The sequence below is a fragment of the Schistocerca nitens genome, chromosome 5, assembly GCF_023898315.1.
Source record: "Schistocerca nitens isolate TAMUIC-IGC-003100 chromosome 5, iqSchNite1.1, whole genome shotgun sequence".
In the NCBI taxonomy this organism is placed as follows: domain Eukaryota; kingdom Metazoa; phylum Arthropoda; class Insecta; order Orthoptera; family Acrididae; genus Schistocerca; species Schistocerca nitens.
The window spans coordinates 228,457,597-228,474,777 of NC_064618.1; the positions used below are offsets into that span (position 1 = coordinate 228,457,597).

At 38.0% G+C, this 17,181-nt stretch overlaps 1 protein-coding gene across 1 annotated transcript in view; it reads right to left on the reverse strand.

Annotated features, from left to right (window-relative positions):
* Positions 1-17,181, reverse strand: part of LOC126260214 (breast cancer type 2 susceptibility protein-like) — a 169,494-nt gene that overhangs the window by 49,978 nt on the left and 102,335 nt on the right. The window contains exon 8 of the mRNA XM_049957510.1: positions 14,716-14,978. Within this exon, the coding sequence (XP_049813467.1) occupies positions 14,716-14,978 (263 nt within the window). The remainder of the gene's footprint in view (positions 1-14,715; positions 14,979-17,181) is intronic.

Here is a 17,181-nt window from a genome sequence, read left to right on the forward strand (position 1 = left end):
TAAATTAATATATATAATGTTGCTACAAGAAAAACAAAGTTTTCACATATAATATTGGTCTTTTATGCACGTATTACATTTTTATATATATCACACAAATGTGGCAGTAAATTTTCTAATAACGACATAAATGTGTGATCTTCTGGGCTCTAAATTCTTCTAAATGGCTCGTCATCAGAGAGCTGATTTTTAAATGAGTCACAGATTCCCAGTGAAGTAGGCCTCGACCTGATATTAAGCTTTTCAATGTGGTTTTCGGGATGTAAATTTCCTTGAGTACCAGTACTTTGTTATCTCATGTTTCGTTCTTTGTTACGGTATAATGCCATACATGCTAGAAGATGAAAACGTACACTTGAAATGCACAGAACACTTGAAACTAGCCAATAGTGTGAAATTAAACACTTTGTTTAAAATATATTGACTGCCTCAGAAGAAAATATTAATAAAAGAAAATTTCTTCAGCAAACAGATAAAAATAACTTCATTGTTCTGCATGGCAATTAATGCTTGACTGTCAGAAAGGTGGAAATAAAATAAAATCTGAAACTAATAACATATTTTAGCCTTCTGTAATCATGTGAATGTATATATACCATATGTGCGGATGAATATGTGTGTGTGTGTGTGTGTGTGTGTGTGTGTGCGCGAGTGTATACCTGTCCCTTTTCCCCCCTAAGGTAAGTCTTTCCGTTCCCGGTACTGGAATGACTCCTTACCCTCTCCCTTAAAACCCACATCCTTTCGTCTTTCCCTCTCCTTCCCTCTTTCCTGATGAAGCAACCGTGGGTTGCGAAAGCTTGAAATTTGTGTGTGTGTTTGTGTTTGTTATTGTGTCTATCAACATACCAACTACGGTAAGTAGCAATCCATCTTTTCCTTACATTATTACAAGACTTAATATGTCTTACCGTTTGGTAAGTTACAGCATCTTTGTTTTTAGATATATTTTTCCCACGTGGAATGTTTCCCCAGAAACTCTTCAGAAAAATTGCACTCTTTATTTCCTATTAACTAACAACTTGCTGCTTTGTGGGACATAAAATTAAGTATAGGATACATGAAACCAGTAAAGACAGGAGACAAGCAAGACAGTACACATTTCTTCAATCCTTAGCTCCTAGAATTTTTTTCTCTCTAATCTTGAAATAGCTTTACATGGCATGCTTTCCTTTCTGCGAAAGAACCTGTTACCACATCAAAGTTCGTCAAACGTTTTACTACATGAAAAAGCGAAATGTCGTTGTTTAATACTGATAAAGCTGTTAATACAAATAGGACCCAAGACTGGTGTGGTTTCTCGACCTGATTACGTGTATTTTGTCACTGCTAGATAAACAAAGTAGGCCTTTCTAGTACTGCAGCAATTGTAACACAGGCCAAATAAACGAGATTTTTTTGGCACAAATGGTCATTTTTATAACACGGCAGAATATAATTAACCAAGTACCAATATCAAATGCCTATTAGGCCTACTACAAGCAGAAAGCTTTACGTTAGGAAATAGTTTTACACTTCAGTCATACGCTCCAGTTTCTCAAGAATGAGATCGAAAAGTAGTAGAGCGAAATTTTTATATAAATTTGGAATCGTCATATTCTTCCATAATTTAAGTGATGTCCCCATTCCTTCTCCTTCCTCGTTCTAACAAACAGTCTTGTCATCACTAATTCTGTATCTATTCCTGCCAATGTCAAAGCTTAATCGCTGGTTAACTTCACTAACTCTGCCAGAATTACCAGTTTAGTTATCCCGTGATTATTCTCCGGTTAGGCATTGTTACATGTTCGTACAACGCATTTTCCGCACTACTTCCAGAATAGATCTCAAGGCGGCTGCTAGCTGGAGACTGTACAATTGGCCCTTACTAGTATAGCGATCTGGCCAAAAATGGGCTTGGCGCCAAAAAAGTTTTTCCCGGTAGCACCTAGCTATGGTTCCCCCCCCCCCCCCCCCTCCCCATGATCCCACTCATAACTGCTAAAACAAATCTAATGTTAAGAGTTATGATGTTATGCTCATCGGAGGGAATTTGTTGTTACGAAGCATTGTATAGTCTTCCTAAAGCCTTTGACACATTTTGCTGTTGGCAGACGCTTGTATGAGCACTGTGTTTTGTTGTTGTATATGGCACATTTCCTTTGCAATTTAAGTTTTTATTTTTCGTTTTTTCTCTCGTTCATGTTTTATTGCTGCAGTATTATTCTGCAGTAGCAGGATACAGTAATATCCTTTGTTAGAGTATTGGTTCTTACCAGTCAAAATTACAAAAATTTAACTGAGAAAAAAAACAATGAAAAATTCCAGGAATTCAAAAAAATTCCCGGGTTTCTCCCGGATGAAAAAATTCCCAGGTTTTTCCTGGATCTCGCGGTTGTCCCAGGTCGTAGACACCCTGGTAATGTTTGACAAGTACTTGTCTCCGAAACAGGAACACACAGTTAATGTGCTGAACAGATCAGTAACCTGTAATTCTGTATGGCACCTTCAACAGGCAATATTTCAAAAATGCCATCTATAAAATTTAATTTAAATGTGCAGACACCACTATCAGTCAGTTAAAAATACCTCCTCCACAGACACTTCATTTACAGCAGATTCACTCAATTTGAAGACTCAAATTTCTCAGGTTTATTAAAATTTATGTATTGAATGACTCAATGCATGTATTACCCCAGCCTGCCAATGAGTTTTTTTACTTGAAACATATAGCTACAAGAGTATCATTATATAACACAATTACATAGCAACTGCAAAATATCATTTTCATTTAATAGAAAATATTAATGATATCTGACCCAAATGATGCAAGGGGATTGATAGAATGTATCAGTATACCTTTTCTTAACTGGGGTTTAACATGTTTACCTTCCACACCCCACGAGGGACAGCTAGCACAGCGCCGACTTAAGAGAATTGGCCAAGCTTGCCAAGTCAGTTGTGTGTTGAAATGAGTTGCAACATTATCACTGGTGATGGGACAGGGTGGAATACTGGCATATTACTCTATGTTGTGGCTGACTGAGGTAGTTCTACTTGGCACCTTTCTACTTCCAATGCAGTTACTGCAGTCCGGACCTGGCTGTTAAGTTGGTGAAGTGCCTTGAGAAGTAAGTTAACCTGAGTAGACTAAATCTGGCACACAACATCAAAGGCTATTAATCCATTACTCTAGGAGAGTCACAGAGGAAAATTATTTGGCAAGAACTTCACGTCAAATTTGTGACTGTCATTGTTTCCGGTCCCACCCCAAAATGGACACTGGAAGTTTACATTTTCTGCTTGCCACAATTAATATATTACATGTGTGATTATGAATATTGTATAAACGTCATTGAGATGATGACATTTTACTGTTATTTGCTGCATATGGCTTATCTTACTCAGGGTCAGTTGTTACTTGCTGAGTACCATGTTTAACATTTATAACTTACTACCTCATCTGGGGGCCTTTAATAACCCTGGTGTTTTACTCCTGGCACTTAATCACAACTCCCTTTTATTCAAGTTCTGCTGTAACCTTATAAACATTTTCAGTGTATATCTGACATATTAAGTCTTGTAATAATGTAAGGAAAAGACTGATTGCTACTTACCGTAAAAATGACACATCAAGTTGCAGACAGGCATAACAAAAAGACACTTACACATTAGCTTTCAGCAACAGCCTTCGTCAGAAAAACAAACACACATACACATTCATTCACACAAGCAAGCACAGCCCACAAACATGACCCCCATGTTCAGCAGCTCCAAGCTACTAGAGGTGGCAGTTGTGTGAATGAGATGTGCTTGTTTGTGCAAATGAACGTGTGTGTGTTTCTTTTTCTGACAAAAGGCTGTAGCTGAAAGCTGATGTGTAGGTGTCCTTTGGTTGTGCCTGTCTGCAACTTAATGTGCCACCTTTATGGTAAGTAGCAATCCATCTTTCCCTTATATTGTTGATATTCCAACCTGGAGTTTCCATTGTTATTTATTAGGTCTTGTGTTGTCTAGCCAAGAATAATTGGTATCTTCCTTGTTTTTGTAGTCAAATATTACTTGTTGTCTAAACTGGCCTCTCCATGGTTTAAATGCTCTTTTTAATCGTGTTTCTGTTCTGTTATAGCTCTGCATCATTTATTATCCTGACTAATGTAAAGATTGTCAATATTATTCCAAGGATCCAGTTGGCTTGTTAAGAAGCAACGTATTATCATGTTCCATGGTTTAAGGCTTATGTCAACATCTGTGAACCTTATTATTTCAGAGATCTGTCTGTTTTAGTCAAGTCTCTTCAATGTGCCTGTCCGGGGCGTGTCAACTTTACGGTAAGTAGCACTCTATCTTTTCCTTATATTGTTGATATTCCAACTGGAGTTTAAAAAGTTTAAATGCAATGTTTGTTAGTATTCACAAAGATAAGACTGTGGCACTTAATTTTGTTGCTTGCATAAACTTCCGAAAATACTTGTCAGTGAGATAAACCAACTAACAGCACCATCTATTGGTTGTTTGGTGTACAACACTGTCACTAAGGTAAACATCTGAACTACTAAGCTGAGGAGATTCCTAAAACTTTAAATTATTATATCTTTTTCCCCCTCAATATGACTTTGATGGAATATAGATGTTGCCCCAAACTATGCTCAAGTTACCCAGGAACACACCGCGGAAATTCATTTACTGGTTTTGGAGATTAGCATGTTCGAACAGACAGACAACATGACGATTTTATAGTTTTATTATTAGTATAGAAAATACCTCTAACCAAAAGAAAAAGTCTGGCTGTTACAGTTTCAACCTTAGACCATATGCCTGATTCACAGTAGTTGTCTGGTTGCTGGTATCTTGAATGTGTGGGAAACATTCTAGAACGGCCTCTTTATTCTCATCAACTGTAAAGATTGTTCTTGATTTCAAGTTCCATCTTGTGAACGATCCATGAGGGACTCTGTTTAACAATTGCATCTAGAACAGCCACTCTCTGAGCTGAATGACAGAAGAAATTTGGTATCTCTGCAATAATACAGAAAAACAGTTTTACTTGTTTATTTTTAACCTGGACAATTAAGTTCAGTTGGTGTGCATAAGTATGCACATAATATGTGAAACGATACTTTTCTCTTACAATTGTTTAGACCACCACATGTTTGTAAAGAATGATGTAAGCACCATCATAGCTTTGAGTTCTTACTTTTCCTTTCTGTTCTTGGACAACAGCAGTGGGGACATTTTTAATGCAAGCTGCTAAAGAGGAAGCATTGTTACTAGAAGTATTTAAAAATGCCCAAAATCTTTCAGACTCTTCATTAGCAGGAAATAACAAAATACTTCAACCAACTGAAATTTAGAAGATACATCTTAGAAGATACATCAGAAGTTTTCATCTACTATCACAGACACAAAAACTGTCTTTGCTATTTCTGCATTAGTTTTCACATGACACACATGTAACATTCATTCTAGTAAAGAATTTTATAATCTGTGGCTGTATGCTTATAGACTGTAGCATCATTTACGTGCTCTTTTACAAATGAATGAAAGCTGAAATGAAATTTAATAGCCCTCGGAATATTCCAGGATTGCCAGATTTTGCTGTTTCATCAAGTCCACGCGAGGAAACTTTAGTAGCATCATTTACGTGCTCTTTTACAAATGAATGAAAGCTGAATTGAAATTTAATAGCCCTCTGAATATTCCAGGATTGCCAGATTTTGCTGTTTCATCAAGTCCACGCGAAGAAACTTTAGTACATGCACATAGCTATTTTGGGAAGAACACTATGATTTTTCCTTTCATTGTCACTGTGTCTTTCTATATTCTGTCTCAAAGCTGAACTAAGCTCTTGCCTAATTTCTGTTATTCCAAAAACTAATAAATTAAAATAAACATTCATTTGTGCAATAGATTCCTTATGCTTCTTAACCTTCTGTGTTACATAACTTACATCTGACATGCCCGTGCATGCCCAGTTTGTCTCTTTACCTTTAGCATATGGAAAGCATGGAAAAGAAAATAGTTTATTTGTAGAAACGAAGAGCCAATTCCAACTATTTCTTTTATATAGATTTACAGTAGAAAAACTTGCAAAATGTCTTACCTCTGCTTGGTTTAAATTGAGCTGAGGCATCAGCCTACCAAGGCTTCTTTATTTCACACTTGTTTTCCAAGCTTAGAAATTTGTTTCTAAGAAGATACTAAACTCCTACCCAGAGTTTCCACTGTTTGATAAACACTGTTCATTCATCTTTGAAAGCAAACTCCAAGAACAGATGAATATGTATATGAATACTAAAGCACAATAAATAACTGAATACACTGTCAAGCGATTGTAAGAAAATCACTTCATTACAATGAAGACACACTTGTCTGCTTAGTTTGTGGGCTGCAGCCTTTCAGTTCGGGTCAATTCGTTTGTTTCTATCTAAGTCTGACTCACATCTGAACTGGTTATTCCACTGGCACAAATGCACATATTATTAGTGATGTTTGCTCTTGCCCCTCCCAGCCAAAGGAATACCTACAAGCTCACTCATTGGGGTTCAGAAGAGAAATTGAGCCCTGGTAGTGCCTGGGAAAAGTTGTGGCAAGTATGTGTGCCATCTGAATGACTTAAAAGTTTTTCATACAATAAAAATACCTTGAAAATGCATATAAAATAACCTAATAAGAGAAAGATATGAAGAACGGTTGTTTGAATATGTACATTCATAATTTGCAAAATCAACTTTTTTCCCTGGGATTCATTGAATCACGAAACACATAGGGTATGCCACCACTGGGTGGAAGTAAAGATGTGAGGATGGATCATTAGTCACTCTTGAGCAGCTCAGTTGGTACAGCATTTGCTGTGAAAGGCCAAGGTCCCAGGTTCGAGTCCTATTCCAGCACATAGTTTTAATCTGCCAGCAAGTTTCATGAATAAATGTTGTCTATTCATTTAGTAAATGTTGAGATTCATTTTCGAGGATAACACTGTTTTAACAATTCTATGTTGAGAAATTTTGTTGTTTTGGAAAAGACTAAGTTAATTTCAGTTAATCAGATGTTTATGCAAATATCTCGCTTCAAAATTGAGCTTCTTCATGGTCTGACACCCTACCCCTCCGGCTACCTGCCTGCTCCATCACAGTAGTTACAAAGCATGGTTTAAATCGATGGATCTCTGGGTTATTAGCCGAGCATGCCTTCACAACAAAATTGTTTATGCAAATATCTTGGTTAAGAATTGTGCTTATTCATGGCTTGGCACCTTTCCAGTCCAAGCCACCTGCCTGCTTTCTGTCAGAATTATTTGCGTGTGTCTCAAATGTATGTGTAACAGGCAGGTAGTTCTTAGTATTTCTGCATAAAGAAATTATAGTGCTATGAAATACTGATGCATCATTATTTTCAAATGGGACATATAAAAGAGAATGATAAATGCAAAAAAAAAGATGCTACAAAATATGGGTAACTTTATTACTTTCTGTATTAATCCCCCCCCCCCCCCCCCAATCCCAATGAATCATGGATCTTGCTGTTGGTGGGGTGGCTTGCGTGCATCAGGGATACAGATAGTCATACCATAAGTGCAACCACAATGGAGGAGTATCTGTTGAGAGGCCAGACAAACATGTGGATCTGAAGAGGGGCAGCAGCCTTTTCAGTAGGTGCAGGGGCAAAAGTCTGGATGACTGACTAATCTGGCCTTTTATAATCAATCATAATGGCCTTGCCATGCTGGTATTGTGAATGGCTGAAAACAAGGGGAAACCACAGCTGTAATTTTTCCCAAGGGCAGGCAGCTCTACTGTGTGGTTAAATGATGATGACATCCCCTTGGGTGAAATATTCCAGAGGGAAAATAGTCGGCTATTTGGACCTTCGAGTGGAGACTATTTAGAAGGACATTGTCACTGGGAGGAGCGAAACTGGCACTCTGCAGGTTGGACTGTGGAATGTTGGATCCCTTAATTGGGCCGGTAGTTTAGAAAATTTACAAAGGGAAATGGATAGGGTGAAAATAGATATAGTGGGAATTACTGAAGTTCAGTGGCAGGAGGAACAGGACTTATAATCAGGTGAATGCAGGGTTGTGAAGGGATAATGCAGGAAGAGGATTAATAATGAATAAAAAAATCAGGATGAGGGTAAGCTATTACAAACAGCATACTGAACACATTATCGAAGCTAAGATAGAACTAAGCCCACACTCACCACAGTAGAACGAATTTATATGTCAACTGGCTCCACAGTTGATTAAGACAGTAAAGGTAGTTAAGAGAGTCAAAAATTTAATTGTGATGGGGGACTTGAATTTGATAATAGGATAATATGGATTGGGAGAAAGAAATGAAAGAGGAAGCTACTTGGTACAATTTTGCACAGACCATAATTTAATCACTGCTAACACTTGATTTAAGAATTATGAAAGAAGGTTGTATAAGTGGAAGATATCTGGAGGCACTGAAATGTTTAAAATTCATTACGTACAGAGATTTCGGAACCAGATTTTAAATTGTAAGATATTTCCAGGGGCAGATGTGGAGTTATTGGTTATGGACTGTAGATTAAAACTGAAGAAATTGCAAAAAGGTAGGAAATTAAGGAGCTGGGACCTGGATAAGTTGAAAGAAGATAGGTTATCCGGAGAGACCAAAAGGGAATGACAGACTAGAACAGGGAAAAGAAATACAGTAGAAGATGAATGAGTAGCTCTGAGAGATGAAATAGTGAAGGCAGCAAAGGATGAACTAGGTAAAGGTAAAAAGACAAATCCTAGCACAAATCTCTAAATATCACATGAGATACTGAATTCAATTGATGAAAGGAGAAAATATACAAATGCAGCAAATGAAGCAGGTGAAAGGGAATACAAATGTTTAAAAAATGAGATTGAGGAAGTACAAAATAGCTACAGAACATATGCAAGGTTTTAGAAGCATATTTCACTAGAGGAAAATTAAAGAGGCCTTTGGAGAAAAGAGAAGTAGCTCTATGAATATCAAGAGCCGAGGAACCAGAAAACTAGTACTATGCAAAGAAAGGAGAGCTGAAAGGTAGAAGGCTTATATAGAGGGTCTACACCAGGTCATAAACTTTGTGGCAGTATCATAGAAAGGGGAGTGGACATAGAAGAAGATGAGATGGGAGATATGATACTGCGAGAAGAATCTCAAAGAGCACTGAAAGAACAAAGTCGAAACATGGCCCTGAGTAGATGACATTTCGTAAGAACTACTGATCGCATTGGGAGAGCCGTCCACTACGAAACTATTCCATCTGGTGCACAAGATGTATGAGATGTGAAATCCCCTCAGACTTCAAAACGAATGTAATAATTCTAGATCCAAAGAAAGCAGGTGCTGACAAGTGTGAATATTACAAAACTATCAGTTTGATAAGTCATGGTTGTAAAATACAAACAGGAATTCTTTGACAGAAGAATGGAGAAACTGGTAGAAGCCAACCTCGGGAAAGATCAGTTTGGATCCCAGAGAAACATGCATGGCAATACTAACCTATGACTTCCCTTAGAAGATATGCTAAGGAATAGCGAACCTACATTTATAGCATTTGTAGACTTAAAGAAGGCTTTTGGCAATGTTGACTGGAATATGCTCTTTGAAATTCAGTATGTAGTGTAGGTAAAATACAGGAAGTGAAAGGTTATTTACAACTTGTACAGAAACAAGATGACAGTAGTAAGTCGAGGGGCATAAAAGGGACGCTGTGGTTGAGAAGGGAATGAGACAGGATTGTACTCTATCACCGTCATTATTCAATCTGCCCATTGAGCTAGGAGTAGCAATTGAAGGTCATGGAGAAGAAATAAAAACTTTGAGGTTTGCTCATGCCATCATAATTCTGTCAAAAGCAGCAAAGTGCTTGAAAGAGCAATTAAACACAAATGGAAGTGAAATATGGACAATAAACAGTTTAGACAAGAAGAGATTGGAGACTTCTGATATGTGGTGTCACGAATGTTGACAATTAGATTGGTAGATCATGTGATTAATGAGGAGGTACTAAACAGAACTGGGAAGACAAGAAATTTGTGGCACAACATGACTAAAAGAAGGGTTTGGTTGAGAGCACATTCTGAGACATCAAGGGATCACCAATTTAGTAATGGTGGGAAGTGTAGAGGGGGGGGGGGGGGGGGGGAGTAAACACCATAGAGGGAAACCAAGAGGTGAATACAGTAAGCAGATACAGAAGAATATATGTTGCAGTAGGAAATGGAGAGGCTTGCACAGGATAGGGCAGAATGGAGAGCTGCACCATACCAATCTCTGGACTGAAGACCACAACAGCAGCAGTTAATGTAGTTTTATGATTTTACAGATAAATTATATTGTTAAGTGGTCCATCTCACTTTCACATCTGAGGTTCAGAATGATTGCTTGATGTATGTTCTGTATGGCATTGTATCATGCTTTTCGGAAGACTTTGGTAGATTTCGTCTAATGTTATCCATCAAGGTTCACTCTTCTCGCTAACGTCATATTCCGGATATCAATCTAATTTTGGTGGAAGACTGTAATTTGATTGCAGGAAAAGGAATAGAAATAAAAATAGTAAAAGAGCGTAGAATGAGAGGGAACGGGATGAAAAGCCAAGCCATTTGGTAGACTTTTGCACGGAGCACAAACTAATCGTGCTAACGCTTGGTCTGAGAATCATCAAACAAGGCAGTATGAATGAGACATGCAGACACCAGAAGAACTCATATTAAATATATAATGGCAAGACAAAGATTTAAAAACTAGATTTCAAACTGCAAAACATTTCTATGAGTAGATTTGGACTCTGATCATAATTTACTATGAAATACACATTAAAGCTGAAGGAACTGCAGAAAGGTTAGGAACTGAGGAGGAGGGACTTGGATAAATTGGAATAACCACAGGTTATAACAGTTTCAGTGAGAGCATTAGGCAATGACTAACTTAAATATGTGAGAAAAATGTGATAGCAAATGAATGGGTAACTGTGACAGATGAAATGGTAAAGGCAGCAGAGGAACAACTAGACAAAATTACAAGGCCTAAAAGGAATCCATGGATAACACATGAGACATAAAATTTATAAGAAAGGAAAAAAATATAAAAATGCAGTAAATTCTTTTCTTTGAATTTTATGCACCCACAGAAAAAGTATTTGTGTTGATTACATAATTATGAAACATTTAGAAATGTGCTTCGAATTTTCTTTGATAGTAATGCGCAATTACAAATATCTGAAAGTAATAAGATACATTTATCTACAACAGTGGAGTGAAGCACAAGATCAGAGCTAACAATATGATCTTTATAGGCACAGATTCAATTTCAGTTTTTTGGGGACACATATGTCATTTCTGACCTGCTATTACCACTTTTCCAGCTGGTCTTTAGCGTGAAACAATATAGGTATCCAAAGTTTTGATAGGTAACTAATTCTTCTCATATGATTGCATATAAATCCATATTTGGGTGTGAAATTTGGACAGTGAGTCAATATTTCTATAACAATGGTACAGCAGTCTACACTAAACATTAGGAACCTGAAAAATGTGAACATAGATGTCAATTATGTTTCAAAAGGCAAAAATGCAAAATTATCTAATAGACACTAATTCATAGTCAACTATCTGGATGAACTATTTAGCAGAGATAGTTTAAAGCAGTTTTATTTTCTGGATACAAGAATTGGAAATTTATTAATTTTCAGTTAATGGTGTTGCACATCATCCGGTGAAACCCAATTTTGAAAGATAATGTGTGTAAGAATGTGTTTGCAAAATAAAAGGTGCACAAACACTATAACATGTCAGTGCACTCAATGCTCTGGTGCAACACCAACTGGGGGCAGTTGAATGGTCTGTATAAAATAAATGTCCAATTAAGAATACAGTACTCAACAGTGGGATCCCGTTTATTAGAACAAAGAAATGAGTGTGTGTGTTTGCTAGCTTCAAGTTCAAATTTGATAAAATGTGGTCAATTTAATGTGGCAGTTTTAAGGAGGCAGGTGTCTTGAACTGTGGTTGTGTCAAATAGTGGTAGAGGTCGACCAGAACTATGTTGTTTACGACACTGCCAACCTAAGCAAGTAATTGCGCAGTAGCCATTACCAAATGCTTTTTGTTGTGCAGCGCTTCTTGTTTTCTAGTTTGTTTACACTAGTGGCCAATTGCCAGTTTATTGTGTCCGCACTCTGTACTATAGTGAATAGAAATCAAAATCTTTCAATGTATTTTAACAGTGCCGAGATTCTGCTCCTAATGCGTAATTAGAGCTATTTTTGGTTCTACCCTTACACTGAATCTCTCTGTAGTGTTGTCTAAAGTGGGTCATGTGGCTATGGGTGACCACAAAAGGTAGAAATTGATATTCTGCAGATTTTGTAATTAACAAATTGGGAGGAAAAATGTCAAGAAACGTCTTACATTAGAGAAGCACTCAGTTTACTGGCATGAAAATGCTCCTAATTCTCAACAGAAACAATTATTAGTTGAAAGTTTAAATTCAGGCAAAAGAAGAAAACAAGTAAAGGCCAATCTGTAAAAAATTATTGACATTTTTGAAAAAAGCACATATTCCAGTCAAAAAGCTCACCAATCACCAGAAAGTTATTTCAAAAACATTAAGGTTTCATCTTCTGGCATGTAGCATGACCACCTTTTAAATTTGTAGCTCTGATCACTTACATGGGAGAGAAGGAGAGAGAGGGAGGGAGGGAGGGAGGGAGGGATGGAGGGGGGAGGGAGGGAGGGAGGGTTGAGGGAGGGAGGGAGGGAGGGAGGGGGAGGGAGGGAGGGGGCAGGGGGAAGGAGGGAGAGGGAGGGAGGGGGCAGGGGGAAGGAGGGAGAGGGAGGGAGGGGGGGAGGGAGAGGGAGGGAGGGGTAGGGAGGGAGGGAGGGAGGGAGAGGGAGGGAGGGGGGATGGAGAGGGAGGGAGGGGTAGGGAGGGAGGGAGGGAGAGGGAGGGAGAGGGAGGGAGGGAGGGGGGAGGGGGAGGGAGAGAGAGAGAGAGAGAGAGAGAGAGAGAGAGAGAGAGAGATTACTTTTCACCAAAAATAAACGTGAATTTCACCAAAAATAAGATGAAAATTTGGCCTAAAATAGATGCCAAATTTTCAGGTCCCTATTAAACATGATTGCTGGAAAGATAATGTGGGTACGAATGTGTTTGCAAAATAAAAGGTGCACAAACACTGTACCTTATCAGTGTGCTCAATGCTCTGGTGCCATGCCAACTGAGTCTATATGCCTCCATATAAGCCCTAATTTCTTGTATCTTATCTTTGTTGTCCTTATGCGCAGTATATGTTGGTGGCAGTAGAAACGTTTGGTAGTCAGCTTCAAATGCTGGTTCTCTAAATTTTCTAAATAGTGTTTCTTGAAAACTCCTGGCATTCCTATTTGAGTTCCCAAAGCATCTCTGTAACATTTACTTGTTGTTCAAACCTACCGGTAAGAAAGCTACCAGCCAGCTATGAATTGCTTTGATGTCTTCCTAGCAAATACTGTATCTGAATATTGCAGGTTTGTTCTGACTATTGATTATTTCTGTTGGTGAATGAAGACATAGGATTTTGTCATACGCATAGATGCTTTGCACTTGATTATGCTAAAGCCAACTGCAACAGTTCCATCATTTACAACAATTTTCTGTTGTTCTGTATTCATGGTATCATGCTGCCTTCATGTCATAAATAAACATTGTCATTTGTATATATCAACACAAAACTACTGCTTGGTTTTCATATTTTTATTTTTTCAGACCAGCATCGAGCTAGAAACTCACTGTTACTGTCAGGAGTTACACAACATTAAAAAAAATGTCGTGTGACTAGGGCCTCCCGTCTGGTAGACTGTTCGCCAGGTGCAAGTCTTTCAATTTGATGCCACTTCGGCGACTTGTGCAACGATGGGGATGAAATGATGATGATTAGGACAACACAACACCCAGTCCCTGAGCGGAGAAAATCTCCGACCCAGCCGGGAATCGAGCCCGGGCCCCTAGGATTGACATTCTGTCGTGCTGACCACTCAGCTACTGGAGGTGGACTACATTACATTATATGCTACAGACTGTAAGGAATGTTATTTGGGAGATGTTTATAATTTTGTGTTAGATTGTCTAGTACCTACGTACATTATATTTTAGTGCCCTCATAGAATTTTTCACAGGTGTTTATGGAGATGATGTATTAATTTTTACTGATTTCCAGCACGACCTCACATTTTTATGAGTGACACTAAGTGTGCCATATATCACCAGTGACATATTCTGTTGTCAAAGATATCTATTTGTGTGTATTGTTTTCTGTATTTTAGATTATGTGTGCGAAACAGTCTCAGAGGAAAGCTATTGTTATTTAATTATGTGAATTATATACATCAGGAACAGTAATAGATCCTTCATGAGGACCATTCTCTCATGTGATATCATCTCAGCACTGAGGACATTGTGTTTGATAGAGTCTGTTAGTAGGTCATCAGCTCAGATTAATATTAATTGCAATGATGCACATGCCTGTATTTTATTTACTGAAGCAATATAAAATTGTACATGTGCAAGTGTGTGTTGTCTGGTCACATGATTCTGTATCGCAAATTGTTGTCTAACTCATGACATTCCATACATACATCCAGGAGTTTCTGTTGTCGTGTTAATTTATCTATTTTGATCAAATTACTTGCTTATAACAAAGGTATACACATGAGATTTACGTCTTAAATTTCAAGCTAAATTCATATACCTGAAGTGACGCTGGATCAGGTGCATTGAAAAGTAACTGGCAAAGGTCTTCAGCGCTTGTAGCAGCAGCTAACTGTTGTCGCGTAGGAGTTGTTACGTGTTGTTTATTCTTCCCTTTGCTTTTACTCTGTTGGCTGCAGGCACTGAACCATTCTATCTGACTCAATTGTGCACGTTCCTGGCTGTATAGTTTTTCTATATGCTCTTGCCACTGTCGCTCTCGTTTTGAAGCACGAAGTGCCTCTTGTTTTGCTGAATAAAATTCTGAAACAACATTGGAAGACTTGTTAGTAATTTATCAGCTTGTGGCCTCATACTAATTAGTTACTGAACCACTAGCTAGTAGAAAAGTGATGGTACCAGAATTTGTTTTGAAATAGTCACCTCTACAAATTATTTGTAAAACTGCATAGAATCTCACAACGTGTATGCTTACATTACAAATGAAGTGAGCTTGCACACATTATTTGGTAACATGCAGAAAGATTGAGGAGCAGTTATCTGCATCTGCAAACAAATTTTGAAGCAGTTGGATTCCAATTCTACAAATATTGCATACTCAAAAAAATGTTACACTAAATACTGTGAGCAGTTCTTCGCAAATTAATTTTAAATGTTTATGTTAATTGTGTGAAATATAAACAATAAACTGAATAGTACAACTAAGGGTGGCTTGGGTGGTGGTCAATAAGTAAAGAGATGAATTTTCTAGGCCATACACCAAACTGCCCTCCTTAACAACACCCCACCAGTATATCTAACAAGGTCGTTGAAGTTTGTACATGTTTTGCATTGTTAGGTGGCCGAGTTTGTCCACTTCAATCAATGAAACCCACCAAACCCACTTCATCTAATCAACTTCATCTAATAATGGTGACTTAACTCTCTAGTGGTCGTACAGCTTAAGCAAAGTGGTACAAAAAGGGTGAAAATTACTTTTTTTATTAGTGATGACACACAAATCCTATTTGAGGAATGAAATAACCGATAGACTGTAGCCATTCCTGGCTCCTTTTTCACCAGTCTTCACCAGTCTTTCTTCCCCTGCCATCTATTATTAATTAGCCTGCAAAATAAATATTAACATTAACCTTACATTAGAAGATGTGGGGAGCAGGGGGGGGGGGGGGGGGGTCTCCAAAGTTGTAAAGAAGTAATACTAATTCCCACTTTTCCAGAAACTTAGACTTGCATCTTCTCAAATAACTCTCAAAGTTTGTATACATGCCTGCCATTTAATATAGAAAGTGAGGTCTCCATAAATAAAAGCCCACATATTTGCTTCTTGTGACTAAAACTAAGAAAATGGAATCCTGTTGCACTAGATCTAAGCTGTAAAGTAAACACAAAAGTATCTGGGTTCTGAAAGCCTAAGTAATGCTAGTATTTTGGCTACTCTAAGAAGAGAAAGTGTCATGATGGAATAAGAGGCCGCAAAGTAAATGTTTTTTAATTATTTTTTAATGTTGAGAGTCTTACAAAAAGTTTGTGAAGCTGTACTGCAGTTACAATTTTACCTCCTCTGACTTTGGTTGCAATGTGTGCTCTAGAAGCGAAGAAAAAGAAATAACAAGCCATTACATTGTCCATGAATCTTGCTTTCTTCACTTGCAGGGGAGGGGGGGATCTCCACCATCATGTCCAAAGGACCACATGATGTCAACCGGCCACCATGTTATTCTCTGCCATACATCATCAACTTTATTTTCAAGCAGTATGGAGTGGCAAAGGGTCAGCACACTAGATTCCTGACTGTCATCTACTTTCCATACCTTGGAGCTACTTTTCTTCTTTCAAATAGCTCCTGAATTGGCTTCACAAGAATGGGTGCATTAAGTGTTGTAGTCATCCCACTAATGAAAAATCCTCGGCAGTATGGGAAACTGAACCCGGATCCTCGGCAAAGTAGTCACACGCAGTGACTGCTCAGATACGGAGGTCACATTTATAGGACAAGCATAACTGTGGTTCATACTGAAACAAACATGCTATGTTATCTCCGGGCTTTGTGTGTGTGGTGTTGAAATAATGAGTTATGATACTGAATGTTTATTATGACACCACCAACTATTGAATCAATCAAGTATGTGTCAGCAAGAACTCAAATGCTGAGGCTGTGTAGTAAACTTTACACTCAACTAATTCGATGTCTGCTGTCATGCCTCCTTGATAAGGACTCCAAATTCTAGAGCAGTAGTAGTGCTTCTAGGCAGTTTGGTTTACAGAAGCACTGCACTGACCCAGAATCTCAAACAAATCTATGTCTTTCATTTGCCCTCCCTACTATAGATTTTACATATTCATCTGATTTCATATCACTTCTTTACTATTACATCTCAACACTCGAAAAAGGAAGGAAGGAAGATTAGAGTTTAATGTCCTATCGACATTGTGGTCATTTGAGATAGAGCACAAGCCCAGATTACAAAAGGACGGGGAAATTGGCCATAACCCGTTTCAAAGGAAC